This window comes from Narcine bancroftii, chromosome 13 (assembly GCF_036971445.1).
Source record: "Narcine bancroftii isolate sNarBan1 chromosome 13, sNarBan1.hap1, whole genome shotgun sequence".
In the NCBI taxonomy this organism is placed as follows: domain Eukaryota; kingdom Metazoa; phylum Chordata; class Chondrichthyes; order Torpediniformes; family Narcinidae; genus Narcine; species Narcine bancroftii.
In genome coordinates, this window is record NC_091481.1 from 67220158 (window position 1) to 67248120 (window position 27963).

Below are 27963 nucleotides of genomic sequence, written 5' to 3' on the forward strand. Positions count from 1 at the left end.
GGTCTCATGGCAGCCTCTTGTTTGCTTATTTATAATGCAGTGTTTCTGAGCAGAGACAGGAGATGGTTTTCTCTTGGCGAGGTTGGGAGACGACAAGACATCTGTTCTGAGCTTGGCTTCAACTTTCAGCTACAAACTGTTGCTACTTCCAATGGTACCAAAATGCGCAGCTCTCTTTCTGTGGCTGGAGTGTGCAATTCTTATAACGTGGATGATATCCATTAGCGAGGGGTCAGCTCGGCTAAGAAAGAGGATGGGAATTTTCCAGGTGTCATCCTGAATAGTAACCATCTCTAAACCAACATTGCTGAAGACACTAAATCAGTGGTTTTCAAACCTTTTCTTTCCACTCACATCCCACTTTAAGTACTCTCTGTGCCATCGGTGCTCTGTAAGGGATTGCTTAAGGTGGGATGTGGATGGAAGGGAAAAGTTTTAATCATCCCTCATTGACTCGTTATGTGCAGGGTTTCAGAACTCCAAAGGAAATGTGGCCAATGGCAATTTTTCTCAAGCAAAATATCTCAGTAACAATTGGGTCTAGAGCAGCGATTCTCAACCTTCCCTTCCCACTCACATCCCACCTTAAGCAATCCCTTGCTGATCACAGAGCCCCGATGGAGTTCCTAGGCAGTTGCCCCTCCAAGTACCGCAGGCAGAGGAATTACTTAAAGTGGGATGTGAATGGAAAGAAATAGTTTAAACCACTGCTCCAGAGCATTGGATCAGAGGTTAATCCACAGGACAGTGGTAGAGAGGATCATCGGGGTTTCCTTCCCGCCTCCCCCCCCCCCCCGCCCCCACCCTGATCGACGCGATCCACCAGGATCATTGTTTGAAGAGGGTGCAGTTGATCGTTGAGGACTCCTACCACCTCACCTGCAGCACATTTCAGTTACTCCCATTGGGAACAAGATACAGGAGTATCAGAGCCAGAACTACCAGGCCGAGAAGCAGCTTTCTTCTTACGGGCAGTGAGAATGCGGAATTACTGCTGAACTGCTTTTTGGGTATTTGCTATTTACTCACTTTTTAAAACATGTATATAGGTAAGGATATTTGTTGGGGCTAACCTTATGGTCTTATCAGACAGGATGAAGGATTAGAATGGTTATCCATGTGTGGGTGTAACTGGGCAGCACGGGCTTGTGGGCCGAAAGGGCCTGTTGCCGTGCTGCAGGTCTAAATTTTACAAATTTGGAACTGTGAAGGCAACTATTGTTGAGAGGTTCGTTCAAGTGTCTGAAAATAGTGAGAAATTGTCCTTGAAATCTAGAGATGCACGAACTTGCAGTCAGATAGAACACGACAGCCCCTTCACCCTCGATGTTGTGCCAACCTGTATATTCCTTAAAAAGCACTGAACCCTCCCTACCCTGAAACCCATCTATGTGTCTCTTAAATGTTACAGCCTCCATCAGGGCATTCCAGGCATCTACAACTCTCTGTGTATATTTTTTTTAAAAAACTTGCCCCTGATGTCTCCCTTCAACTTCCCTCCCTTAACTTTGTGCAGATGTCCTCTGGTGTTTGCTGTTCCTGCTCTGGGAGATCGGGTGGATGGCCAGCATCTATCTATGCCTCTCATAATCACAAATCTTCTCCACTGGAGGAGGATGAAGTGCATGGCTGAGTTTTTTAACGTGTTGTCATCATTTCTTAGATAGTGGGAAAGATAGTGGACCTATTTCTATCCATATAACCATATAACCATTTACGGAGCGGAAACAGGCCATGTTGGCCTTTCGAGTCCGCATTGGTTCACTGATTTGTAAAAAGTTCACCAGGCTTCCTCTGCATTTGAAATGCCTTTCTTGCTTAGATCAGAGACTTTTCTAACAAGTGCACATTCAGGTAACCATTCTCTTTGAACAGATGCGACCACTAGGCCGGCTGGTAGTAATTTGCAGTGGCTGCCCACGAACCAGGTTGACCTGACACCGATACAATAGTCTCTTCCCTATTGCAACAAAAGGACAAATGGAATAAATGCTGTTTATTACTGGTGAATTCAATTGAAGTTGGAGGCAGAGTTCTGTGCTTGCCTGCCACACATGATATCAGATACAAATGCTGTGAATCGGAAATTAAATGCCAAAATCCAAAATAAGGCCAAATATGCTGAAAATAATTTGCATTTCTGGGGACATCTATGGGGAGAAGGGGTTAAAGTTTCAAGTGGGTGATTTGGAAGAGCATCTCCAGGCAGAAGAGGTTATGTGGTGGTACACCACCGGCCTACTGCAGGGGGCAACCTCTGTACCTGCAGGAGTGTAAGGGGACAGGACAACACCTGGCCGGCTGTCGATCAGTCGGCTTAAATGGATCAAGCCCCACCTGGTCGGTGTCAATCACCCTCCGAGATATAAGCCTGAGCCGGCCTCCCGAGGCCTCACTCAGAGCTACAGCCAGCCTGGCTCTGCGGAAGTCTTTGTGGATTAAAGCCTGTTGTACAGTCTTTATCTGTGTGTCTCTGATTCTGGTTAACAACACACCACAATTTAATCCACAAAATTTTCCCACGGCTGCCATGGAAAAACTCCTGAGCGCAGGGAGCCTCGAAGTCGACCCACACAACCCAGAAGCCCAGACATGCTTCGAGATCTGGCAGCACGCGGTCGAGGCAATCATCGAGGCGCATGCAGGTGGCATCCTGGACTCAGATCGGAAGAGGCTGGTCGTACTCCAGTTGAAGCTGGGTTCCCATGCCTTCCAGGCAACCAAAGGCTGCTGCACGTACAAGAGCGCAATGGACACTCTCAAGAAGTTGTACAAGCCCCCCATGAATGCGGTCTGTGCAAGGTACCTCCTCAACACCCTAGCCCAGCAACCCGGGGAGACGGCTGAGTCTTACCTGGGACACCTGTGAGAGTTGGCCCGACAGTGTCTGGCTGAACCCGGGGTAGGCGCAGAGGAGGTCAAAAGGCTGATCTGGGACGCCTTCGTCCGAGGGCTGGCTACGCTCGAGGGCCATCCGGCAGAAGCTGCTGGAAGATAGTATCTATGCCCTGACCAAGACAGCGGAAGTGGTCCGAACCCTGGAAGCTTCAGCCTTACACATCGAAGCCTTCGATTCCAGATTCCCCCAGGCTCCCTCATGGCCCTCTCACACTGCAGATGCAGCCCCAAACCGAGCTGGAGAAGAGAACGTTGCTGCGGCAGGCGCCCGGAGCCCCTGTAAGTACTGTGGGTTCTGGTGTGGGTTGGATTGATGAAACTGTCCAACTAGGAACCAGTACTGTTCCCGATGAGGCAAGAAAGGCCATTTTGCAAAAGTGTGCCTCTCAAAACCAGTCGGCAGCTCAGCGGCCCTCTATGACCACCCTGTGGACCCCTCCATGTGCGCGTGCCGGGCAGTGCCATTGACCCGCTACAACTTCCGCCTTCCCCGACTGGTGCAGCATCCAGCTCCGCCAGCGACGATCGTAGCATGTGCCCCAAGCACCCAGATCAGCCCTCACCAGTGCCGCTTGCCGAGAACTACAGTGACATTACTTCTGGCTCATGGCATGACGTCACATCCGGCAGACGCAATGACATCACTGCCACCGGCCGCGTAGACGCCACTTCCCACGGTGGAACGAACACGACTGGGGAAGGAGGCCAGCCACGCAGTGGACCCCCACATGCCGCCGCCATCTTGGGCCAGGCAGCGGCCTACACGGAGGGTCCCCGATGATGAGGAGAACAATTAAGTCAACATGGGTAATGACCAGGCCACCCAACTGACACTCTCCATGCCTCCGTATGCCATCAGCTGCCGCACGCCGCACCCTGGTCAACACGGGCGATGACCAGGACGCCCTCCTGATGCTCCCCACACCTCCGGACGCTGTGCACATGTGGAGAGCGACGACTCTGACCCCGAGACAGTCCTGGCTGCCACCACGCTGACCAGGGATATCCCTCATGACCTCGGGCGCTCTATGATGGAAGTGCAAATTAACGGGCAAGTAACAAAATGCCTGATTGACAGTGGCAGCACCGAGAGCTTCATTCACCCAAGCGTGGCCCACTCCCTGAGATTAAAAGTTCACCCCACCACCTGCTCGATCGCCCTCACTGCCAAGGATAAGACTGTTGGCACCCTTGGGTGCTGCTCGGCCAATATAACTGTGGGAGGGGAAACTTACTCGGAGCTCAGGCTCCTGGTCATGCCCAAATTCTGCACCCCAGTCCTCCTGGGACTAGATTTCCAGTGCCACCTGCAGAATGTTACTCCTGCCTTTGGGGGGCCCCAACCTCCACTCACGTTACACAGTACGCCAAACTTCCAGCCCCGGCCAACCTGTGGCTTCTCTACACTACACATCACTCCACCGGCGCTCTTACCACATTTTATGCTCGGCTGCAAGCCGATTGCCGCCAGAAGTAGGGGCTATTGCACCACAGACAGAGACTTCATCAAGGCGGAAGTGCGGCGACTCCTGGCGGAAGGTGTCATAGAGCCCAGTAACAGCCCTTGGAGAGCCCAAGTCCTGGTGGTCAAAGGGGGAAGTAAGCAGAGGATGGTTGTGGATTACAGCCAGACCATTAACCGGAACACCCAGCTGGATGCCTACCCTCTGCCTAGGATCGCCAACATGGTCAACAAGATAGCCCGTTACCGGGATTTCTCCACGATTGACCTGAAGTCGGCGTATCACCAAATCCCCATCCACCCTAAGGACAAGCCCTACACCGCCTTCAAGGCAGACAGGCGCCTGTACCAGTTCTGCCAAATTCCCTTTGGGGTCACGAATGGAGTCTCCGTCTTCCAGCGGGAGATGGATCGCATGGTAGACCGGCACAAGCTAAAGGCGACATTCCCGTATCTGGATAATGTCACTATCTGCGGCCGTGACCAGCAGGACCACGATGCTAACCTGGAAAAATTCCTCCAGACGGCCACGGAGCTGAGCCTCAGTTACAACAAGGAGAAGTGTGTGTTTAGCACGACCCGCCTCACCATCCTGGGGTACATCATGGCCCATGGGGTCGTCAGCCCAGATCCAGAATGGATGCGCCCATTAATGGAGCTACCTCTCCCCCCCCCCCCCCCCCCCCACAGCTAAAGGCCCTCCACAGGTGCCTGGGTTTGTTCACTTATTACTCGCTTCTCGGACAAGGTCCACCCACTTGCCCAAGCTACAACTTTTCCCCTCCCACCCGAGGCAGAGGCAGTCTTCATCCGCATCAGGCAGGACATCGTGGATGCCACAATGAAGGCCGTGGATGAGGACTTCCCCCTTCTAGGTGGAGAGCGATGCCTCCAAGGTAGCCCTTGCCGCTACCCTCAACCAAGGCGGGGGGGTGGGGGGGGCGTCCCGACGCGTTCTTCTCTAGGACCCTCCACGGCTCCGAGCTAGGGCATTCCGCCATTGAAAAGGAGGCCCAGGTGATTATGGAAGCGGTCCGCCACTAGCGCCACTACCTGGCCGGCAGGTGATTCACCCTCCTCACAGACCAGCGGCCCGTGGCGTTCATGTTTAACACTACCCACAAGAGCAAGATCAAGAACGGCAAGATCCTGCACTGGAGAGTCGAGCTGGCAACCTACAGCTACAACATTCAGTACCGCCCCGGGAAGTTTAATGACTCCCCCGATGCCCTCTCTCGGACCTGTGCTTCTATGCACGACGACAGGCTGCAGGCATTGCATGAGTTCCTCTGCCATCCAGATGTCACCAGGTTGTACCATTTCATTAAGTCCCGGAACCTGCTGTATACCATCAGGGACGTCAGGGACATGACCGAGGCCTGCCAGGTCTGTGCATAGTGTAAACCCCGTTTCTTCCGCCCATCGCAGGCCCATGTCGTAAAGGCCACTTGGCCCTTCGAGCATCTCGGCATGGACTTCTAGGGGTCCCTGCCTTCCATGAACTGAAGCGTCTACTTCCTCCACGATAGTGGACGAGCACTCACGCTTCCCTTTCGCTATCTCTTGCCCGGACACCTCCACGGCCACCGTCATCAGGGCCCTGGGGCAGATCTTCACTATGTTTGGCTATATTACCTTCATCCACAGCGACTGGGGGTCTAGTTTTATGAGTGACGAGCTGCGCCAGTACCTGGCGAGGGTCATCGCGACTAGCCGCTCGACGAGTTATAACCTGAGAGGCAATGGGCAAGTGGAACGCGAAAACTGGGTGGTCTGGAAGGCAGTCCTCCTGGCTCTCAAGTCGAAAGGGTGGGCCATTGAGTACTGGCAGGACGTCCTGCCCAAGGCGCTCCATGCCATTCGGTCGCTGCTATGTACGGTTACCAACGAGACCCCTCAAGAACGTCTATTCTAATTCCCCAGGAAGTTGGCGACTGGAATGTCCCTCCCAGCATGGCTTATGTCCCCGGGACCGGTGCTCCTGCATAAACACGTACGGACACACAAGGCTGAACCCCTGGTCGAGCAGGTCTTCCTCTTACACGTGAACCACAACTACGCCTATGTTAGGTTCAGCGGTGGCAAGGAGAACACAATCTCAACCAGCAGGCGCACCCACCACTCCACGGCATCCTTCAGCCCAGGCTGATGCTGACCGGACATACATCCCTGTCCCCAGGCAGCTATGAGGCGCGCAAGACCTCCTTGACCACCAGGGGCCCGCTTTAGCCCTGGGGGATGAACCTGCCGCCCCCCCCCCCCACCCATCCAATACGACTCGACCTTGGCCACCCCTCCGCTCTGCACCACACCAGTCACACAGACCCCTGCCGCCTTCCCTTCCGACCAGTGACCAGGAGCCAGTTCTATGACGCTCACAGAGACCCTGGCGGCCGCCAGATCATCTCAATCTGTAAATTTTATGTAGTGGTTAGGATTCCTTGTTACTGTCCCCCTCCTGGGACAATTTTAAAGAAGGGGGTGAATGTGGTGGTACACCACCTGCCTACTGCAGGGGGCAACCTCTGTACCTGAAGGAGTGCAAGAAGACAGGACAACACCTGGCCGGCTGTCAATCAGTCGGCCTGAATGGATCAAGCCTCACCCGGGCGGGTGTCAATCACTCTCTGGGATATAAGCCTGCGCTGGCCTCCCGAGGCCTCACTCAGAGTTGCTGCAGCCACAGCCAGCCTGGCTCTGTGGAAGTCTTTGTGGATTAAAACCTGTTGTACAGTCTTTACCTTGTGTGTCTGATTCTGGCTAACAGCGCACTCTACGTGAACTTTTCTTCTATTAGTTCACACTGTAATTCAAGAAGTTAGGACAAAGGTAAAAGGCAAGATAGATCGTCCACCCAATCTGCAGATCATTGCTATGGAAACAGGTAACCAAGAACGTACATGGTTTGGAGGAAACCCAAGTGTGAAATCAGTGGAATAATTTAATATTTGTTCCATTCAAATGTGCAGCTTTGGACATGTCTATACTGGTTGAAAATGGAGCATCTTTGGTATTGCTTTCATTTTCTTTTGCTGGGGCTTGTAGGTCATTTCTCGTCCAGAGGTATCTACAGGGTCTTTTAATTCTCGAGAGTTTGTGTCTCTTACCATTTCAGGAGGCCTGGAATAGCCAGTCTCTGGAGAGGTCTAGCACCCGTAATTCTCCAACTGAAGCAAAGGTGCCAGCAAATGAAGGAGAATTGGTGAACCAGTTCCTTTCACCAGAGCACTTGGGCAGTGCTATGCCTGGCACGTTGCCGTCAGACCATTTATCCACTGAATTCCTGGAGTTATCCTTGTGGCCATTCCTGAATGCGGGTTGATATATCAAAGGTTTGTTTCGCCATCATCCTCCAGACGTCATCTCATGGTTGATCTATCCTGGATAGGGGCAACCTGCCTCAACCTGCTACATCGTCTCTTACCAACCTTGGTATTTTCAGTGGAGGCTTCACATTGACAAACCCTCTGCAATCGCAGCAGTTCACCCTCCTTCTTGCTGGCACCAAACATGCCACGCATTTCTCCCCCCCCCCCCCCCCCCACCAGCTTGTTTCAAAATTCTCTCTCTCGAATGAGAGTTGGCAGTCTGGGCGGGTGATCTAAATTTCTGTCTGTTTTGGCCTCTGGTTCCTGAACAATGATGCGATGATCTTTCTGAAAGAATAACATAGCAAAACCCATGGTATCCGGCCCCTATGGAGATTGGTAGATGCCGGATCCAGATAAGTGTATTTTCCGGTTACTTGAGTTTTGTAAAGTGGGGTATACCCTTATAGATAATTAATCCCCACTCCTTCCCCAAGTTTACAGGTAAAGCCTCTGACCAGGGGTGACTCTAACTCAGCAGGGATAAGGAGATGCTTTAAGAGAATCACCCCAACGGTGAGCGGCATCGACCAGCTCTTCATCCTGTTTGAATTCCAGATACAAGGGGTTTTACTGTCCTCATACAGCAGGTAAACAGTCCCTTTGCCCCACAGAATCCACGCTGACCAAAGCGTTATTCTCCCACATTTCTATAGACCCCCCTGCCTATTTTGCCACTTACCTACACCCTAGGGGCGATTTACAATAGGGAATCAACCGTTGCCCTTAACAGGGAGGAAGGTACCGTAACTGGGTGAAACCTACAGGTGAACGTGAAAACTCCACATCCACAGCACTGGATGTGAGAAATGAACCTGGTGCAGCAGTTGAAGGTGGTGGCACACCATTGCCTCCCCACGGACATTGAGGGTGGGTAGAGAATGGCAGTGATGGCCACATTCCATGAATGAAGAAAGTTGGCACTGATTGTCACCTGGTGGTGTCAGAAGGGCCTTGATTGACGTGGATGCTAATTCCTGCTGGGAGCAGATTGTCACCCAGCCTGCAGGCTCTGATTATAGCAACAGCTCCAAGTGATTTAATCTGTCCGCACAGTCACTGTCATTGGCCCTGAAAGCTGCATGCTGATGGAGGCATGTGTGGCTGCCAATTGTACCATTGGAGTCTGGGGCAAATGCATCCCCTCCTCCTCGAGGAGCTGTGAGAAGAGAAATGTGACCAGGGCACCAAGAAGTACTTTTGTAGATTTTGGGAAATGAGTAGAAAATGCGGGCCAATGCTGAGCGAGCGCCCGTCAGACTTGTCTGCCGTCATTCAACTGTGGTTCTCCTGCAACTGTACGAGGTACTGGTGAGGCTGCATCTGGAGTTCTGGTCTCCTTATTCGAGGAAGGCTTTGGAAGTGGCGCAGAGGAGGTTCACCAGGTTGAATCCAGAGAATTGGCCGATGAGGAGAGATTGAGTCATCTGGGGCTGCATAAGAGGGTATTTTATAGAGATGTATAAAAATATGAAAGGCATAGCTAAGATAGAGGTAGGTAAGTTGTTTCCATTGGTGGGAGAGACCAGAATGAGGGAACATTGCTTCAGGATTCAGAGCAGTAAATTTTGGACAAAGATGAGGAGGAACTGCTTTTCCCAGAGGGTGGGGAATCTGTGAAATTCTCTGCCTGTTGAAGCAGTGGAGGCTTGGGTAGAATTTTACGAAGTAGTCAGTGAATTAAGGGACACGAGGAAAAGACAAGACGGTGGAGATGAGCCCATCATCAGATCAGCCATGATCTCAATGAATAGGGTCGATGGGCCGAATGGTCTACTCCTCCTCCTATTTCTTATGTTCCTCTCTTTGGTCTCAGGTGGTTGGAAAAGGATCTCGAGTTCATTGTTTAAAAGATAAAAGTGCAAACATTCTCTCCTCTACCTACACACACATCTACACCCTCTCTCACGCACACACACCCCTACCTACACCCTCACGCACACACACACCCCTACCTACACTCTCACGCACACACACCCTTACCTACACTCTCACACACACACCCCTACATACACTCTCACGCACACACACACCCCTACCTACACTCTCACGCACGCACACACCCCTACCTACACCGTTGCACGCACTCCCGCCCGCGCTCCCGCCCGCGCTCCCGCCCGCGCTCCCGCCCGCGCTCCCGCCCGCGCTCCCGCCCGCGCTCCCGCCCGCGCTCCCGCCCGCGCCCCCGCCCGCGCCCCCGCCCGCGCCCCCGCCCGCGCCCCCCGCCCGCGCCCCCGCCCGCACCCCCGCCCGCACCCCCACCCCCGCCCGCACACACACCCCTACAGGCATGCACCCGCACACACACACCCCTACAGGCATGCACCCACAACAAGCACAGCAAGTATATAATGCAACCTTGTCATTGAGCCCAGAAGCTGGTACCTGGAGCAAACAATCCCCTGCTCAGGGAGCTCAGCTGGTCAGGCAGCGTCCATGGAGAGAAATGGTCAGTCATTGTTGTGGGTTGAGGCCCTTTCTCGACATTAAAGTGGGAGAGAAGTATCAAGTGGTGGACGAGGCTGAAGAGGACAGGGTTCCTTTGGAACAGAGGTGGCTGAGTGGAGATAAAATGAGAAGGGTCGTGGCGAGAGCTGATATGATCTCAGCTCAAAAACCAAGGGAATGTAGCTTAAAGCTGATTGGGAGAAGTGTTCAAGGGAGATGGGGATTTTTTTTTTCTGCATGTACGCCGTATGTTCAAGGAGCGTTTGAAGTGGGATGAAGTTTCTGGACGTTGTCCAGAATTGCATAGGAGCTAAAATTAATTCACACAAGAATTCGGAGCAGAGGAGGCCATCTGGTCCTTCGAGTCTGCTCTGTTATTCGTGGGCAATAATATTAATAAATTGATGGTGGATGTTGTAAGTTCTAACTCCGCCTGCCAGAATTTCCCCTGGCAGGAGAACTGTAGAGGAGAGGGGTTCAGAAGATGGCAGGAAGGGTAGAAAAGGATGCCTGTCTTTGTTGGATGAGGCACTGAATGCAGGAGTGGGGAGGTCATGCTCAAATTCTATAAAGTACCTGCTGTGGCACAGACTGTGGGGAGTGATTGTAGTTAAACCACGGAAACACTGGAGGAACTCGACTGGTCTCGCACTGTCCACAGGAGGAAAAGCTACTTCACCCACATTTTGACCCAGAGCCCTTCTTTGAAGTATAAGCAGAGAAGAGAAAGACGTCTGAATAAAGACTGAAGACTGGCCGGGGGGTGGGGGGGGCGAAGGGAGTCGAGACCAACACCCAAAATATGCTCATTGGATATGATGAAAATTGATTTTTGACTCTGGGAAAGGGAAAATTGAGAGGCAGAGCTGGGGGAAAGGCGACGGGGGACGAAGAAGAGGTGGGGTTTAATGGAAATCGGAGAAGTCGGCGTTAATGCCATCTGGTTGGAGGGTGCCCAGACAGAAGATGTGACGTTTTTCCTCTAATTTACGGGGAAGTTTCAGTCTGGCCATGCACGAGACCGTGGACAGACATGTCAACGAGGGAATGGGATGGGAAATTGAAATGGGCATTTACCAGGCACAAACTGTACAGTTCAGGATGGATGAGAGGGTATTGGGAGAAAGGGCTGGAGAGACTGTCTGGCCTGGGGTAGTCTGCCTTGGTGCAAAAGAGCATCACAGGAAATTTCATTAAGGCTAAACAGTGACTTGTAGACAAATTGAATTAAAAGAGATAATAAAGACACAAGATAAATAATAAATATTCACAGTAATTTGAGTTCAAAAATTATGACTCTGCAGTGTAGAATGGCCTTTTGTGCAATTGCAGTGGTCTGTGATTTGCATATCAAGGGGGTAGTTCAAGAGTCCAACAGCTATTGTTCTTGAACCTAGAGGTTCTCTGGCTTCTGGCTGAAGGTAATGGTGAGAAGATGTTGTGACCGGGGAGGTGGGGATGCTTTGTGATGGCTGCCTTCTTGAGGCAGTGCCTCATTTAGATGGGTGCGAGTCCGGAGCCTGTGGTAGACTTAACTATTTAAATTTTAAATGTAGACGTACAGCAAGGTTACACGCCATTTCGGCCCATGTCACCCAATGACACCCAATTAACCTACAGTCCTGGAATGTTTTGAACGGAGGGAGGAAACTCGTGCAGACATGCGGAAAACATACAGACAGTGCCAGACTCGAACCCCAATCACTGGTGCTGTAACAGGGTTGTGCTAACCATGTGCTTTCCGGTCCTCGGTGCAAGTATGCAGACGTAACACACTTACAGATAGACAGTACATATCCAGGACAAGTATTCATATGTACAAATAAATAATGTTATTTTGTGACTATGAGAGTCTTGGGTGATCAGTGTGAGCAGTTCCTTGGGTCGTTCAGTGTTGTCACAGCCCGTGGGAAGAAGCTGTTCCTCAGCCTGGTGGAGCTGGCTCTGATCCTCCTGTATCTCTTCCCCAGTGGGAGCAGCTGAAAGATGTGTGCAGGGTGGATGATTTTGCGCTACCCTCTTCAGACATCAATCCCGGTAGATCACATCGATGTGGGGTGGGGGGAAGAGAGAGAGAGAGAGAGACGCTATTGATCCTCTCTGCCACTCTTATGCACCTGTGGATTGACCTCCGATCCATTTCTCTGTAGTAGCTGTACCAAACTGTGATGTAGCCGGCCAGGACACTCTCCATAGAGATGCGGTGGAAAGTTAACACGATGGTGGCCGGTAGCCTTCCCCGTTTCAGTCTTCTCAGGAAATGCAATTGTTGTAGCACCTTCCTGACAAGTGAGGAGATGTTGTGTGTCCACGATAGGTCACTAGTGAAGTGAACTCCAAGGAGCTTGGTGCTCTCCACCCTCTCTTCTACAGCGTTGTTGATGTGTGGTTGTCCCTGGTCCTCCTAAGTCCATGATCATCTCCTTCGTCTTGTCCACGTTGAGACTCAGGTTGTTCCTCATCTCAGATTTTCCGCCTCGTCTCTGCCGTGCGTCTCATCGCCATCGCTGATGAGGCCGACCACTGTTGTGTCATCTGCAAATTTGATAGCACTGTTGGACCCGGATCTGTTGACACAGTCATGGGTCAGTAGCGTGAATGGAAGTGGACTGAACGCGCGGCCCTGAGGTGCGCCAGTGCTCGACGTTCTGCAACCGACTCAGACTGTGGTTTCTCTATTAGGAAGTCCAGGATCCAGTTACAGAGAGGGGTGTTGGGTCCCAGCGAGGATGGCTTCTCCACCAGCCTCTGGGGAATGATGGTATTAAACACCGAGCTGAAGTCTGGCGGGTGAGGTGTTATTCTCCAGGTGGGTCTGGAGGGAGTGAAGGGACAAGGTGATTGCATCGTCTGTGGAATGGTTTCTTCAACAGGTGAATTGAAATGGATCCAGCGTCCCTGGGAGATGGGCTTTGATGCGTTCCATCAACGGACGCTTGAAGCATTTAATAATGGTAGAGGTCAGTGCTACAAGGCGCTAGTCACTGAGGCCAGTTACTGTGGACTGTTGCAGTGATGATTGAGGCATGATTGATGATGAACAGGCTTGAGGGGACATGTCCTGCTCCAATTTTCTGGTGTGAGTTTTTGTGTGTGAACAGATTTAAAGGCAAGAATGAAGATTTAAAAGTTGCACTCACTTGACCAGGAACCGATGTTGTCAAATAGTTCAGCCAAGCAAAGAATGAATCCAAGATTATGGTAAATGTCGGGGTAAAGGATGATAGCCAGGAGAGCGGAACAAAGGAATTTGATATGAATGTTTCAGCAGAAACACGAGTTACTTGACTGGTCGCCATGATTCCTGCTAATATTGTATCTCTCGACTGGGTCTGGGCAGAGAGCCTGACATGATGAACTCCCGCGGCGCTCTCTGCCACCACGCCAGACAGCAAGCCCAGCATGGTTAGCTTCCTGTGCGTAAAACTGGGCTGCAGCCTTCAACCCATTCGAGGAGCTCTCTTTTTTAATGAGGAATCTGAGGTCTTTTACAGACTCTTTATACAAAGAGGGCATTAAATACCCAGCCTGAGCAAAGTGCTCTTTGAAGATGGGGTTGTGCTACCCCAGAGAGCCCCGTGACCCGCTGTTCGCTCCTGACAACGCACACTTTGGAAAACCGGGCAATGTATGTAAGTCTAAAAGTACACAGCAAGATGTTCATCAGTGCTTGTGGAGAGAATATGTTGGGGGCACGTGTGGAGGTAGGTGCTTTGAGGTTGTGTTTTCTTCTTGTTGGGGCCTGAGACCCACTTTATAGCCTTGTTTCTGGGGGAGTTGGGGGACCGCTTGTGTTGGCCCTGAAGGGTTGCGAGCAGATTGTGCCGATTTCAGACAGTGATCAGTTGTTTGGCTCAGTTGTATTGGGAAGAACAAAAAAAGCTCACCAATTTTGCAAAATATACGCACAATCGTCCACAAAGCGAATCAGAATTTATTGTCACGAAATTCATTGTTTTGCGGCAGCGTCGCAGTTCCAACATTTAAATAAACCATCTGACCAAATAAATAAAAATAGCACAAGAAGAAGAAAGGTCAAAGTGAGGTCGTGTCTGTGGTTCATTCAGGAATCTGATGGCAGAGGGGAAGAAGCTGTCCTGGTGCGGCTGAGTGCTCATCTTCAGGCTCCTGTACCTTTTCCCCTGTTGGTAGCAGAGTGAAGGGGGCACAGCCTGGGTGGTGGGGGTCTTTGAGGATAGAGGCTGCTTTCTTAAGATATCGCCTCTTGTAGATGCCCTCGACGGAGTGGAGAATGGTGTCGATCACTTGTGTTCGCTGTGACCCAGGCACGTTACCAAGACTGGAAGTCGTGTGGTTGAGTGGACACATGAGATTTGGGGATAATTCTCCACAGATGGAGAACAGGGCTCAAAATGATCAGGATTGTACTCCCGGCAAGTGGCTGGGGCTGTGTTGAAGTACTGGAGTGGGAATTTCATTGAAAGATGCCTTCATTGAACTTGATCGAGCAGGATGAGACAGTGTTGATTTGGATCACCTCAGAGGTAGATAGGAGAAGGTTTGATTTATCACTGCAATATTGTGGCCTCATCGCCCATGTCCCATTGAGAATCCTCATTAATTCCACCTGTGCCTTTGAGGTGGGGGACGTGCAATAATTCTTGCTGTTGGGTCTTGAATGAGTTTGTTCCTTTGCAGTCCATTTGTGCTGAAGTTAGTGCAATGGAAGCGGCGGGAACCAGAGAAGGTCGGAATAGATTTTTACATAGTAGGGGAAAAGGCAGGTCGGTGGAGATGAGCTGATCGTCAGACCTCATTGAATGGCAGAGCAGGTGCGACGGGCTGAATGGCCGACCCTTTGCTCCTATTTCTTCTTTGAAAGCATGGGTGGATAGGATGGACCGGGAGTGCGATAGGCTTTTGCAATAAAAGCAGAAAATTGTTTCCACCGGCTTTTATTTGGAAAGGTTGCTGGGTTAATACACATAGCAGAATATTCTGGGGTTGGATACTCTGCGGAGGAAGCTACAGTCTTCAAACCAAAGTGATGGTTCGACAATGGAAGCAATTTCATGGTCACTTTCAGAAAGGATTGACGAGGAAGGGAAGAATGAGGGATTATAATTGTCGGTCTTTTAAAATTTAGACATACAGTACAGTAATGGGCCCTTTCAGCCCATGAGCCTGTGCTGTCCAATTAAGCCTGATTGACCTACAACCCCTGGGTTGAAGGGTGAGAGGAAACCGGAGCACCCGGAGGAAATCCACGCAGACGTGAATATAGACAGCGCTGGATTTGAACCCGGGCCGCGGGCGTTGTTATAGGTTTGTGCTAAACCATGCCGCCCATCAGAGGTAAAAGTGGACTGGTACAACATGGCTGTAGATTCGCGAGAATGTTACCAGGACCAGAGGACTTGAATTGAAAGGAGAGACCAGACCGGCTGGAACTTTTCTGCACTACCTCTGCCCACCCTGTCTTCCTGGTCAATGAGTAGCCGCTGGAATTAATCTATTATGTATTTGTAATCCATAACCCTGTTGGAGGCTTAGGGGTGGCCTGATAGAGGTTTATAAAATCATGAGGGATATTCATAAGGTAAGAATCATAGCCACTTTCCCACGGTAGGGGAGACACAGACAGCAGTGAGGGAGACAGCAGTTGGTTGAGAGGTGTCCCACCAACAACCCTGCACTCAACGTTAGCGAAACCAGGGAGATGATTGTGGTCAGGAGAACCCAAACCAATCCTCATTGAGGGGTCAGCAGTGGAGAGGGTCCTGAACTTCAAATTTTTGCATGTGAAAAACTCCGAGGATCCGTCCTGGAGCCTCCACGTCGAAACAATCACGAAGAAGGCTCACCAGCCTTTGTGAGGAGATCGGTATATCACCACAGACTCTCGTAAACTTCTACAGGTGGACCGTGGCGAGCATTCTGGCTGGTTGCACCACTGTCAGGACAAGAAAAATCTCCGGAGATTAACTCTGCCTGCAACATCACGGGCACCAGTCTTCACTACATCGAGGACATCTACAAGAGGTGTCTTAAGAAAGCAGCCTCTAAAGGACCCCCACCACCCAGTCCAGGCCCTCTCCACTCTGCTACCATCGGGAAAAAGGTACAGGAGCCTGAAGATGAGCACTCAGCGACACAAGGACAGCCCCTCCGCCATCATATTCCTGAATGATTGATGAACCACAGACCCGGCCTTAATTTGACTTTTCTTGCAGTATTTTGATTTATTTTGTGAGGTGTTTATGTAAATGTTTGCCCGGCGACGCTGCTGCAAAACAACAGATTTTATGACTTGTTCATGACAATAAACTCTGATTCGGGGGGGCACAGATTTAAGTGAGAGGGGAAAGATTTAAAAGGGACCTGGGGGGGGGGTGTGGTCACCTTTTTCACACACAGTGGTGGGTAGAGCAAATAGATTAAATTTGCAAAGTTAGAAATAAGGCTGCAATGCTAAGAGTTTGAAATTGCATGTGCTCCACAAGCCAGGGCAGTACACGGGAGCAAGGGGGGGGGGGACAATTTTTAAAAATATTTAGACAACAGTTTCTTTTGGCCTACGAGCCCTTGCCACCCAATTGATCTGCGGCCCTCTGGAACATTTTGAATGGTGGCAGGGAACCAGAGCCCCCCACCCCAGGGAAAACCCATGGAGAGAAAGGGCAAACTCCTCACAGACAGAGCGGGATTCGAACCCCAGTCCTGATCGTCGGCGCTGCAGCAATATTGTGTGAAGTGCCGTGCCCGCCAGGGTGCCACAGTGGGCCAAGTGGCCTCCCGCATTCCGCGTGGAGTGCCTTGCTGGTTGAAGAGCTTCCCCTTGTCAGCCGGGTACAGTGTGCTCCTGGAACAAGGCCAGCGAAATAATGATTTGCCTGCAGCATTTTGCTCTTGCTGTGGAATTTGACTGAGCAATTTTCTAGGGGCCATGACTTGCTTGATGTTCATTCATTCCTCTAATTAATAGACCAAACGGTTTTATTTTGAGAGGCATCAGATTGGTGGGCTCCCTTGGACTTGGGCCATTTGTTCTGCAGTCAATGCTAATTATTGAACTGATGTTCCTGCAGAAAACATCCGTAATCTCACTATTGTTTCAGTGTCAGCTCCTGAAGCAGAGAGCTGGGGGGAGGGGGGGGGGTCCTTTCCTGTCTGGTCCTAATCTGCTGTTGCTCCAACTGTGAACCACGCCCATCCTTACCTGGTAAACGAGAAGTGGCTGGGAATCGGTCCATTTGTGCTCCATAATTCATAAGCCTGGCGACTGCTGTGACATTCCAGTTGGAACTGTTCCTGGAAGTTTTGTCATGTGACTACCAATTGCTCTCCTGCTTGACGTGTCCATCCTCAGGCTACCTGACCAAGTGGGAAAATTATGGGACTCTTCATTTTTCTCATTGGATAATTCTTCATGGCCAGTCAACACCCCCGATCACTTAAAGTTGGGATTTGTACACGTGGTTCAAAGCTGAGCTACACTGGTGATGAGTGGGAGGTGGTTGTGGAGGCAATGAGAGGTAGACGATAATGGTGGTGGAGTGAGGTGGTATGGTCGAAGAGGGCTGGGATGGCTGAGGAGAAGGTGGGAGAGGGTGGGTGATGAAGTTTGGATGGTGAAGTTTGACGTGGAAATGAAGCCCAGATTCAGTGTTTACTCTGAGAATGGCAGAACTCTCTTACAGTATTGTGTCAATGGGCTGAATGGCCTCCTCCACTATAATATTTCTTGATCTGACAATCCCACTGATCCCTTGGTTTTTGAGCCAGATACAACTACTTCCATTTGTAGGTCATCATTAATGCAGCAAAATACCTGGTATCAGGGACCCATGGGGATTGGTAGATGTTGGATAAGTGAATTTTCAGGTTGCTTGAGACTGCGTGTTGCGTGGATTGGTGAACTAACAGCAAGGCCTGCCAATTTTAAACCTTTATATTTTTTACCTATTTATTTTCGTGATTCTTTTTTTGCCAGTTGCTCGAGGTTGCCGGTTGCTTAATTCCAGATAACAGAGGTTTTACTGTACTAATCACAGGAGGTATTGAGCTGAAAGACTAGAGGGTGGGTTCTGAGAAATGTCTATTCAAGGAGGAGAGTAAGGTGCAGATATTTCTGGGAGGTAATTGCAGAGCTTGAGGCCCAAGAAACCGCTGGCAGTGGGATAGATGTCAGTAATGATTTAAAGAGCCCACATTGGTAGAGCCTAGAGATTGTGAGCTGTAGCCCTGATGGGGGTTGTCATGTCCATGGAGAAACCCAAAAACCAGTTCTGAATGTCACTACAGGGACCAGGTCTTGAACTAATAGTCTTGAGATAGAGGGTCACACAGAGCATAACAGCACAATACAGGCCCTTCAGCCTACTATTTTGTGCCGACCTAGAAATACCTACCAAAATAAAAACTAAACTCTCCCTCCATTTTTCTTGATCATCTGCCTGTCAGCTTAAATGCCCCCATTGTTCAAGCCTCCATGGCCACCCCTGGGAATGTATTCCAGGCCCCCACAAAAAACAAAAATGACTTACCTCTGATGTCTTCCCTAAATTTCACTTTGTACAGACATCCTCTGGTGTTTACTACTCCCAACCCGGGTAAAAAGACGCTGGCTTTCCACCTTATCTATGCCTTTCATAATCATGTAGATCACTATTAAGTCTCCTCATCCTTCTACCCTCCAGAGAGAAAAGTTCCAGCTCTACTAACCTTGCCTCATAAGACATATTTTCCAATCCAGGCAACATCCTGGTAAATCTTCTCTCCTTCCACATCCATCCTATAATGAGGTGACCAGAACTGAACACAATACTCCAGGTGTGGTCTCACCAGAGATTTGTAGAGCTGCAACGTGACCTCCTGACTCCTGAACTCAATCCCCTGATTCATGAAGCCCAGTGTCCCATTGGCCTCCTTAACTCCCCAATCGACCTGCGAGGTGTGGTTGTCCCATGAGGAAAGGTGGAGATGAGGAGGAATCCCTTCTTCTGATGGATCATGGAAGCTTCCTGAAAGCCGTGGAGACGGAGGCATTGATAATGGTCATGGCTGGGGGGGGGGGGGGGGGGGGGGGGGGGGGGGGGGGGGGGAACAGGGGTTCCAGGGAATAGGCTGGCACACGGAGTTGAGGCGACGATGAAATGACAGAGCGTTAATTGCTCTCCTCCACACCCCTATTTGCAGTTTTTTTTAACAAAAATTTTTTAAAATCAGTCTTAAATATAGTCACGTTTTAGAACCCTGCGGGTGGGAGGGAAATGTACCACTTCATAAATCTGGGCCTGCAGATCAATCCAGTATCACGCCAATGGAATGCGTCAAGTTTCAGAGCTACTTGGAAGATTGTGTGCAGTTCTCATCGCCAACCACGAGAGATGGCGCAGAAAAGATTCGCTGAGTTGTTTTGCTGAGACTGGTGTGTTGGAGTCTTGAGGAGAGATTGGGACCATTTTCCTTGGAGTGCAAGAAGCTGAGTGGTGACTTTGCAGAAGTGTATAAAATTATGAAGAGCATAGATAAGGTGGGAGCTCAGTCTTCTTTCCAAGAAAGGGGGGGGGAGACTAAACTAAAGGGCTCCCCAAGCACAACAATTTAAAGAGGACAGGAGGAAGATTTTTCACAGAAAGTGGCATTAAGTGACTGGAATGTTCTGTCAGGGAAAGTGGTAGAGATGGGTACAATTGAACGTAAGAATATGAAGAGAGAAGAAATGGGAACAGGAGTCGGCCATCCAGCCCGTCAAGCTTGTCCTGCCATTCAAGGAGATCATGGCTGATCTCTTGTACAGTCAGTTTACATTTCTTTATTTGTTTACATGTGTATGTTGAGTACAGTTTTTTGGACAACCAATAAGTAGTAATTCAGCCTCGCCCACAGGAAAAAGAATCTCAGGGTTGTATGTGATGTCAGGTATGTTCTCTGGCAATAAATCAGAAATTTCACTGGTCTTTCGGGCAGTATAGTCCAGGCCACAAATCTCAGGGGTGAGAGTCGATGTTTTTCTGCCAAATATCCAAGCCCTTTTTCAGATTGGAAATAGTTCTTCCTGATTTACTCAGCACCTGAGAACTTTGAATTACTTTTTAAAACTCTCCCACTACGCTCTCTTTCCTTTCAACTGGAGCCACTCAACCCTGGGATATCTAACCCAGTTCCTCTCCAGAACCTTGTCCCCTCTTAAAATACGCAAGAAGATCTGGGAGGAATTGAACAATGTGCAAGAGATTGAAAATGATAACCCCCTTGGATCACAAGGAATCATCGGTGCTGAGCAGCTGCTTAGGTAATTCTGGGGATGCATCTGCAGAATTTAAAGATGAAATCAACAAACTTGCTAAGTTGTTATACAAATACCCAGTGGTTGGATCAGTGAAGTCTCAAGGAACAGAGGGATCTTGGGGTCCAACATGCATCTTTCAGGGTCGCTGTGCAGGTTGGTAGGATAGTTAAAAAGGTCGATGGGATGCTGGGCTTCATTAATTGGGGGAATGAATTCAGGAGTAGAGAGATCATATTGCAACTCTACAAATCTCTGGTGAGACCACACTTTTTGTATTGGTCACCTCATTACAGGAAGGAGAGGGTGTAGAGGAGATTTACCAGGGTGTTGCCTGGATAGGAAAATATGTCTTATGAGGCAAGGTTAGCAGAGCTGGGACTTTTCACTTTGGAGCAAAGAAGGATGAGAGGAGAATTAATAGAAATCTATGAAAGGCATAGATAGGGTGGATGGTCAGCGCCTTTTTTCCAGGGCAGGAATAACAAACAACAGTGCACATCTGTACAAAATGAGAGGAGGAATATTTAGGGGAGACATCAGGGGGAAGTTTTGTCCCCACACAGAGAGTAGTGGGTGCCTGGAATGTATTGCCGGGGTGATGATGGAAGCTGGAACATCATCTTCACACAGAGAGCAGTGGGAGTGTGGTTCAAGCTGCCAGCTGAGGTGGTGAATATGGGCTTAATTTTAACATTGGACTTTGGACAGGGACATGGATGGGAGAGGAATGGAGGGCTATGGACTCGGTACAAAAAAAAATGGTTCAGCACAGACTAGAAAGGGCCAAAGGGCCTGCACTGTGCTGTAATGTTCCAAGTGGGAAGGGGTGGTCACTCCTGGCCTCCAGTGGCAGAATGAGCCTCGTATCACACAGAGCAGCCCCCTTCAACCTAACCCTGAGGGATTTCCGGTCCAGCAGCTACCAGACCGAGGCATCTCAGAAGGGGGTAATAGTGCCAGTCGGTGGCTCGGTGGGGGGGTGTGGTGGGGGGGCAGATACAAAGATCTCAAGGAAGCGTTCAATTCAATTCTGATACTGCTCGAAACACCGGCTTCCTCCAGCAGATCGTTTTTATGCAGCTGAACAGATACTTCACAATGACACTAACATACTCTGTGACTCTGTGGATTGTACAGTGTGTTAATAGGCCTTTCAGCCCAACACTACCATGCTGACCTGGATGCTCATCTACCCAAATCCCATTTGCCTTTGCTGCCAGTGTACCTGTTTAAATGTCTTTTAAACATTTCAATCATTAATATTTAAATGGCAAGCGATTGCTACGCGCTGCTGTGCGGAAAGACTCGGGAGGGCTTGTGCATGAATCGCAAAGGTTGGGTTGCAGGTGCAGCAGGCGATCGGGAAAGCAAATGGAATGTTGGCCTTCATTGCTGGAGGGATTGAATTTAGGAGTAGGGAGGCTCTGCTGTAACTGTCCGAGGTCCTGGTGAGGCCGCATTTGGAGAACTGCGGGCAGTTCTGGTCTCCTTACTTGAGGAAGGATTGACTGGTTTTGGGGGCGGTGCAGAAGAGGTTCACCAGGTTGATTCCAGAGATGAGGGGGGTTGGCCTATGAGGAGAGATTGAGTCGTCTAGGACTGTACTCGCTGGAATTTAGAAGAATCCAAGGGGATTTTGTAAAATTATTAAAGGTGTAGATAAGATAGAGGTAAGCAAGTTGTTCCCATTAGTGGGGGAGACCAGAACTAGGGAACATAGTCTCAAGATCCAGGGGAGTAGAGGACTGCGATGAGGAGGAACTGCTTTTCCCAGAGGGAGGTGAATCTGTGGAATTTGCCTCTCATTGAAGCAGTGGAGGCATCCTCAGTAAATATATTTATAGCAAGGTTGGATCTATTTCTATAGAGTCAGGGAATGAGGGTTATGGGGAAAAGGCAGGTCGCTGGAGATGAGCCTGTCATCAGATCAGCCCTGATCTCATTGAATGGGAGCAGGCTCGACAGGCCAGTTGACCGACTCCTGCTCCTGTTCCTTATGTTCTTATGTGGCACAATATGCTGAATGACTATCCTTCATACGTTCCTTTCAGATCAAGGTCTCCTTTTCATCTCCCCCTAAAGTTTCCATTTCTCCACCGTACAAATGTTTTTCTCTTTCCCCTGCAGGAGTTTGCTGTCCTCACTAAGGAGCTGAACTTGTGTCGAGAGCAGCTTCTGGAGAGGGAGGAGGAGATTGCGGAGCTGAAAGCCGAGAGGAACAACACGCGGGTGAGCACCACCCCCCCCCCCCCACCCCTGCAGCTGCCAAACACACCTTGGGCTCTGCAGTCTCCATGCATCTCCTGGAGGAATTTCCAAACTCTCATGTACCCCCCTCCCCCCAATGTCCTCAAAAGGAAAAGGAAATCTCAGCAAGAGAGGCAATAAAAATGGTTCCCTGGTCACTGGCATCTTCTAGTTCTCCATATTTTTACATCTCTCTGGGAGCAGAACACAAAGGTAGGATTCCCACCCCCTGCCTCTTCTACAGCTGAAGCCTTATCCTAAAGGTGTAACACTTGAAGCTTCTGGTCCCCATCCCCGTAGTGACTGAGAGAATAATATTCTTCAAAATTTTAAATGTAGACATCCAGGCCCTTCTCGGCCCACGAACCCGTGCCACCCAATTACAAACCCCGGCATGTTTTGAACGGTGGGAGGAAACCCCAGCCCCCCGGAAGAAATCCACGCAGATACGGGGAGCGCCAGTTTCGAACCCTGGTCGCTTCACCAGCATTGTGCTAACCGGGCTGTCCGAGGAGTAAACCGCCTTTTACACTGGTTTTGCCTGTTTCACGAGCCCCTTTTACACAGAGCTTGAAAGCTGGGTGTTATCCGCCTTTCAAGTGCTGTTTGAAAGAATGGCAAGGTGGTTTGGGCGGCGGGGGGGTCTAGACCTACCTGTCTTAGATCCAGCGGTGGAGTATATTTGACTCACAGAGCCAGCTCTTTTCTGTTCTCTGTAAATACGTAAGCCAGCTTCCTAGGACAGGTCGTGGCTATGGGAATACCGCAGCTTTGCAGTATAAAAGGGGCTACTGATTGGACTCTTTGCTGGCACATTTTGTTTTCAAATTCCTCCATTCCCGCCCTCCTTAATACTTCCCTCAACTTCCTCCAATCCTCTAGCACGTCGCCAAGATTATAGAATCATCCGCATGAAAACAGGCCCTTTGACCCAGCATGCTCATGCTGTTATCAGACTATGGAATGGTCCTCTTATTAGTAAAATGACCCTGCCCTTGTAAAGTTTTTAACTACACCTTTTTTGCTACGATATTCTGCACTGTTGTTTCATTTTGAAGACCAGATAGATTGATGCTCGGATATCACTCAAAAGAAAGTTTCTCACTATGCATTAGTTCACATGGCAGGAAACATTTAAATTCAATTAGATGTTGTAGTCGACACCATGTAAAATCCGAACCCCCTATTGTTGGCCCCAGAAGCCCCAATCACGGACTCTTGCCTAGGCCCAGGCTCTCGACCCACTGGAGCTCCCAACGTTTCAGTCGAGCTTCCGACGCCCCAACCACGGACATCACCTGGCCACCTGCCCGTCTGAGCTCCCAGTGCCCCGAAGTACAGATTCTCACCTGTGTGCCACCCGCTCATCTGAGCTTGCATCGCCCTGACTGCGGACTTTCACCTGTGCCCTGGCCACCCACCCAACCGAGCTCCTAATGCCCCGACCACAGACCCCACCTGACCACCCCCCCCTCAAAGATTCCAATGCCCCGTCCGCAGTCTCTGTACCCTGGCCGCCCACTCATCCAAGCTCCCGATGCCCTGAACCACTTAACTACTTACCAGAGTCAAAAGTAGAATGTGTGTAATTGTCGACCCCCTAAATTTTACCCGATAAATTGTTCCACAAAACTCAACTATTATGCACATATGTACAGAAAACATCTCCGTGAGTCCAGAATCAATTGCAACTATGCAGGCCTCTGAGACACTGTGTTCCCATTTAGGCAGGATTTTGCTGTGGGCTGTCTGCGCCGCCGCACATCTGCGGTCTCAGCTCGACGATTTGCTCTATCCTCTGCAGCTGCTGCTTGAACACCTGGAGTGCCTGGTATCACGCCACGAGCGCTCCCTCAGGATGACGGTGGTGAAACGACAGGCCCAGTCTCCTGCTGGGGTCTCCAGTGAGGTCGAGGTGCTCAAGGCCCTAAAGTCGCTCTTCGAACATCATAAAGCTCTGGATGAAAAGGTGATGTCTTGTTTTGTATTGTCTCTGCGCCTGAACTTGCTGAAGTCACGGGAAAGCAAGAGAGAGGCCATTTGTTCCATCATAGTTGTGCTGGTTCGTTGAGAGCATTCCTTTCCCGTGAAACTGAAGTTCCACATTCAAAAATACAGATTGCTTAAGAATACATATTAAAGTTTAAAAAAACTTGCGCTTAGATCATACCAGTTCATCCGGGTAGCTAGCATTCCGTTTTTTGTAATAATTTTATCATTTTAAATATATTTAACAATCATATCAAGTACAAAACATCACCCTTCTATATGTCCCATTAAACAAAGAAAGAAACACACAAAGATTGTCAGTGCGTACAGTATAACTTATGGAGACTCGATAATCCCACAGTGTTAAAACCTTTACAGAGGTCTTTGAGCCAGCCAGTCGCAATCTTAACCCTAAATTAGCGCTAGTGAGGTACCTACATGCTCTAAATAAGGCTGCCAGATTTTTCGTAAGGTGTTAGATCCCTTCCTGAGATTGTACGTGACGTTTTCAAGCTATTAGTCTCCGAAGATCACCTATCCATGAGTAGATGGGAGCCAGACTTCCATGTTACTGCGTCACGTAAGGCAATTTCTGTGAAGTTGATCTGAGAATGAGTTAGTGATCTACCCACCGTGGTGAAGATCCCCAGGAGACGAAGCTCTGGGTCGACTGGGATGTGACTCCCATGATCGTGGTCAGGGTGTCCCAGAGGTCATACCAGGAGGGCCTCACCTTCATCCAGAGCCAGAGAGAATGAAGAAAGGAACCCACCTCTGCACCACACCTAAAACGCGTCTCTGATAATTCGAGTTTCTTTTGGTAAAATTTCTGTGGGGTGGGGTACAGTGGATGGAGAAAGGTAATGGTCCCATCTATACCTGGCATTGATAGTATCCAGCAAACATCCCTGACCAGAGTTAATTGTTGTGTCTAAGTCAGACTCCCTAGATTTTGGGATCACCCCGTATCCTCAATATTAAAGTTTTAAAAAATCTAAACTCCCTACCAAAAATGAAGCTGTTTAGCCAGGAGAGGGGAAAAAAAGATTTCCTAATCGGAGTCAACACCTCTGCATTCATATTAAATCAGAGATTCTGAAAATAATTCAGGAAAGGTGCCTGCAGTGTTTGAACATTTAAATTCAACTCGGAAACTGAGCATTCTAAATTTAAATGTGGCATGACGTCGCGTAGCATGAGTAGGTGGAGCCGTGTCCCTTCATGAAATATCCTTTTTGTTTTAAAATGTTACTGTTGAATATGAATTAGACCTTTTGATTCAATCACACCTCTGTGTGGAAATGTTGCCCCCTCACCACCTGTTCCGTTGTTTCCTCTGGTTCCTGCCTCTCCTGCGCCGGAAATCCTCTCTCCTGCTCTGCCAAAACCCTTCAAGCTTTCAGAAACTGCCATCAAACCTTCCTTCCTTTCTACTGACTGCTCCGCGTGATCCCACCTCCTCCCAGCTGGCAGCCCAAGTGCATCATGCGCTCTTGAATGGTCAGAGAGTTGTCAAGTCAGCCCAGTGGGTCTGTAGCGAGTATTGTCAGATGTGCACCCCTCTTCCCTCGTTGACCCCACATTTGCTTCGTACCCCAGCCCAGATGCACTCAGGCAACTGACCCACCGAGCCACGCATCATGGTGCACAGAAGGAATCCGGAGTACCTCCCCATGTACTCTGTTCCCTGACAATGTGGTGTCCGCAATTCAGATTTATTGTCAGAGCACATGCATGGCATCACGTACAACCCTGAGGTTCTTTTTCCTGTGGGCAAGGCAGAATTTACACTTAATAGCCGTGCAGATAAAACTGTTCTCCGACGGCAGCGTTCTCCGTAGATGTTCTCAATGGTCAGGAGGGTTTTGTCTATGATGTCCTGGGCTGTGTCCACTACCTTTTGCAGGGCTTTACGCTCGAGGGTATTGGTGTCCACAGACCAGACCTTAATGCAGCCGGTCAGCACACTTTCCACCGCACAGCTGCAGAAATTTGCTGGGGTTTCCAATTTCGTACCAAACCTCCATCGCAGAGATCCATCCAAGGGATAAAAGTGGTTGACAATGGCCTGCGTGTAGATCTTGCCTCTACTGTTCCCAAGGCTGCAACTTCCTTTGTGTTTTGTGCTCTTCAGTTCTGTCAATCCTTGGGATGTTGAGCATTAATTGTGTGATTGGTAGGTTCGGGAGAGACTGAGAGTTGCTCTGGAAAGGGTTTCGATACTGGAAGAAGAGTTGGAATCAACAGCGCAGGATGTGAGTACCTGTTATAAAATAACAACAAAATAGTACTGAGTGAGAGGGCATCCTGTCTTCCCAATTGCAGGGTCACATAGCCCAGAAACTGGCCCTTTAGCCCATCTTGTCCATGCTAGCCATCCAATCCATTTACCAGTACTTGCTCTGTAGCTTTCTCAGCCGTGGTGATTCCATAATCTTTTAGATGATTCTTCACTAAGAGATCTCACCAACCTCAAAAGCTTCAGCTTTTGTCCATCATACACCAGGTAGTCTCTGATTTACGATCGGAATTGGGACTGAAGAATCGGTCTTGTCTCCGAATGGACACGTGTGGAGTACCGAAGTCTTAAAGCAAACTTTTTATCAAATCTTTTTATCATCGTAGATTTTTGTGCATTTGACCAACTATGACAGGGCACAAAAGAGCCAAAATGTGCATTCTTGTTAGTCGACGTTCCGGGGTCCGTAGGCTGGGCGCGGCCATCTTGATTCTTGGGCATGGGTTTGTGTATTGGAGTTCGGTTGGCGCATGGGCGAGAGTTAAGGGCACAAATTCAATATCGTCAGGGCGTCTAACTCCCGCGCATGCGCCAACCGAAGACACTCACATTCGCCCAGGAATCAAGATGGCCGTGCCCAGCCCACGGATCCCGGGATGCCAATTAACAAGGTAAGTACGCATGTTTTGGCTCTTACATCCCCTGTATCCCTATTATAATTTGTTAAATACAACATAAAATCACACAAACTTTCTATATTTTATCATCGTAGACAAAAGTGGATGGACATAAGTTTGGGTTGATTTGGTGGCCATCAACGAGCACATCAGATGGTTGTGAATTTTGCTTGTGTTCCAGGGATGACAGAACCCTGAGCCTAAATGTTGGTTGGTGCACTCCACGCTCCCCCTCCTATCCAGTGGTTCAGTGATTGCTTGTGTTGGTCACACTGAGGAGTATGTGCTGGCAGTGAAATCCCATCATCCAACCCCGATTCTTTCAGCGGTAGGTGACTGTAAAAGGATTCCGTGGCTCCTCTCCAGGTGGTCTCGTGACA

The 27963-nt window shown here is 49.6% G+C and overlaps 1 protein-coding gene across 5 annotated transcripts in view; it reads left to right on the forward strand.

Annotated features, from left to right (window-relative positions):
- ppfia3 (PTPRF interacting protein alpha 3) overlaps nt 1-27963 on the forward strand; it is a 114654-nt gene that overhangs the window by 19898 nt on the left and 66793 nt on the right. For all 5 annotated transcript variants that reach the window (XM_069908105.1, XM_069908100.1, XM_069908102.1 and 2 more), the window contains exons 3-5: nt 22559-22660; nt 24483-24647; nt 26848-26922. In XM_069908105.1, coding sequence (XP_069764206.1) covers nt 22559-22660; nt 24483-24647; nt 26848-26922 — 342 coding nt within the window. The remainder of the gene's footprint in view (nt 1-22558; nt 22661-24482; nt 24648-26847; nt 26923-27963) is intronic.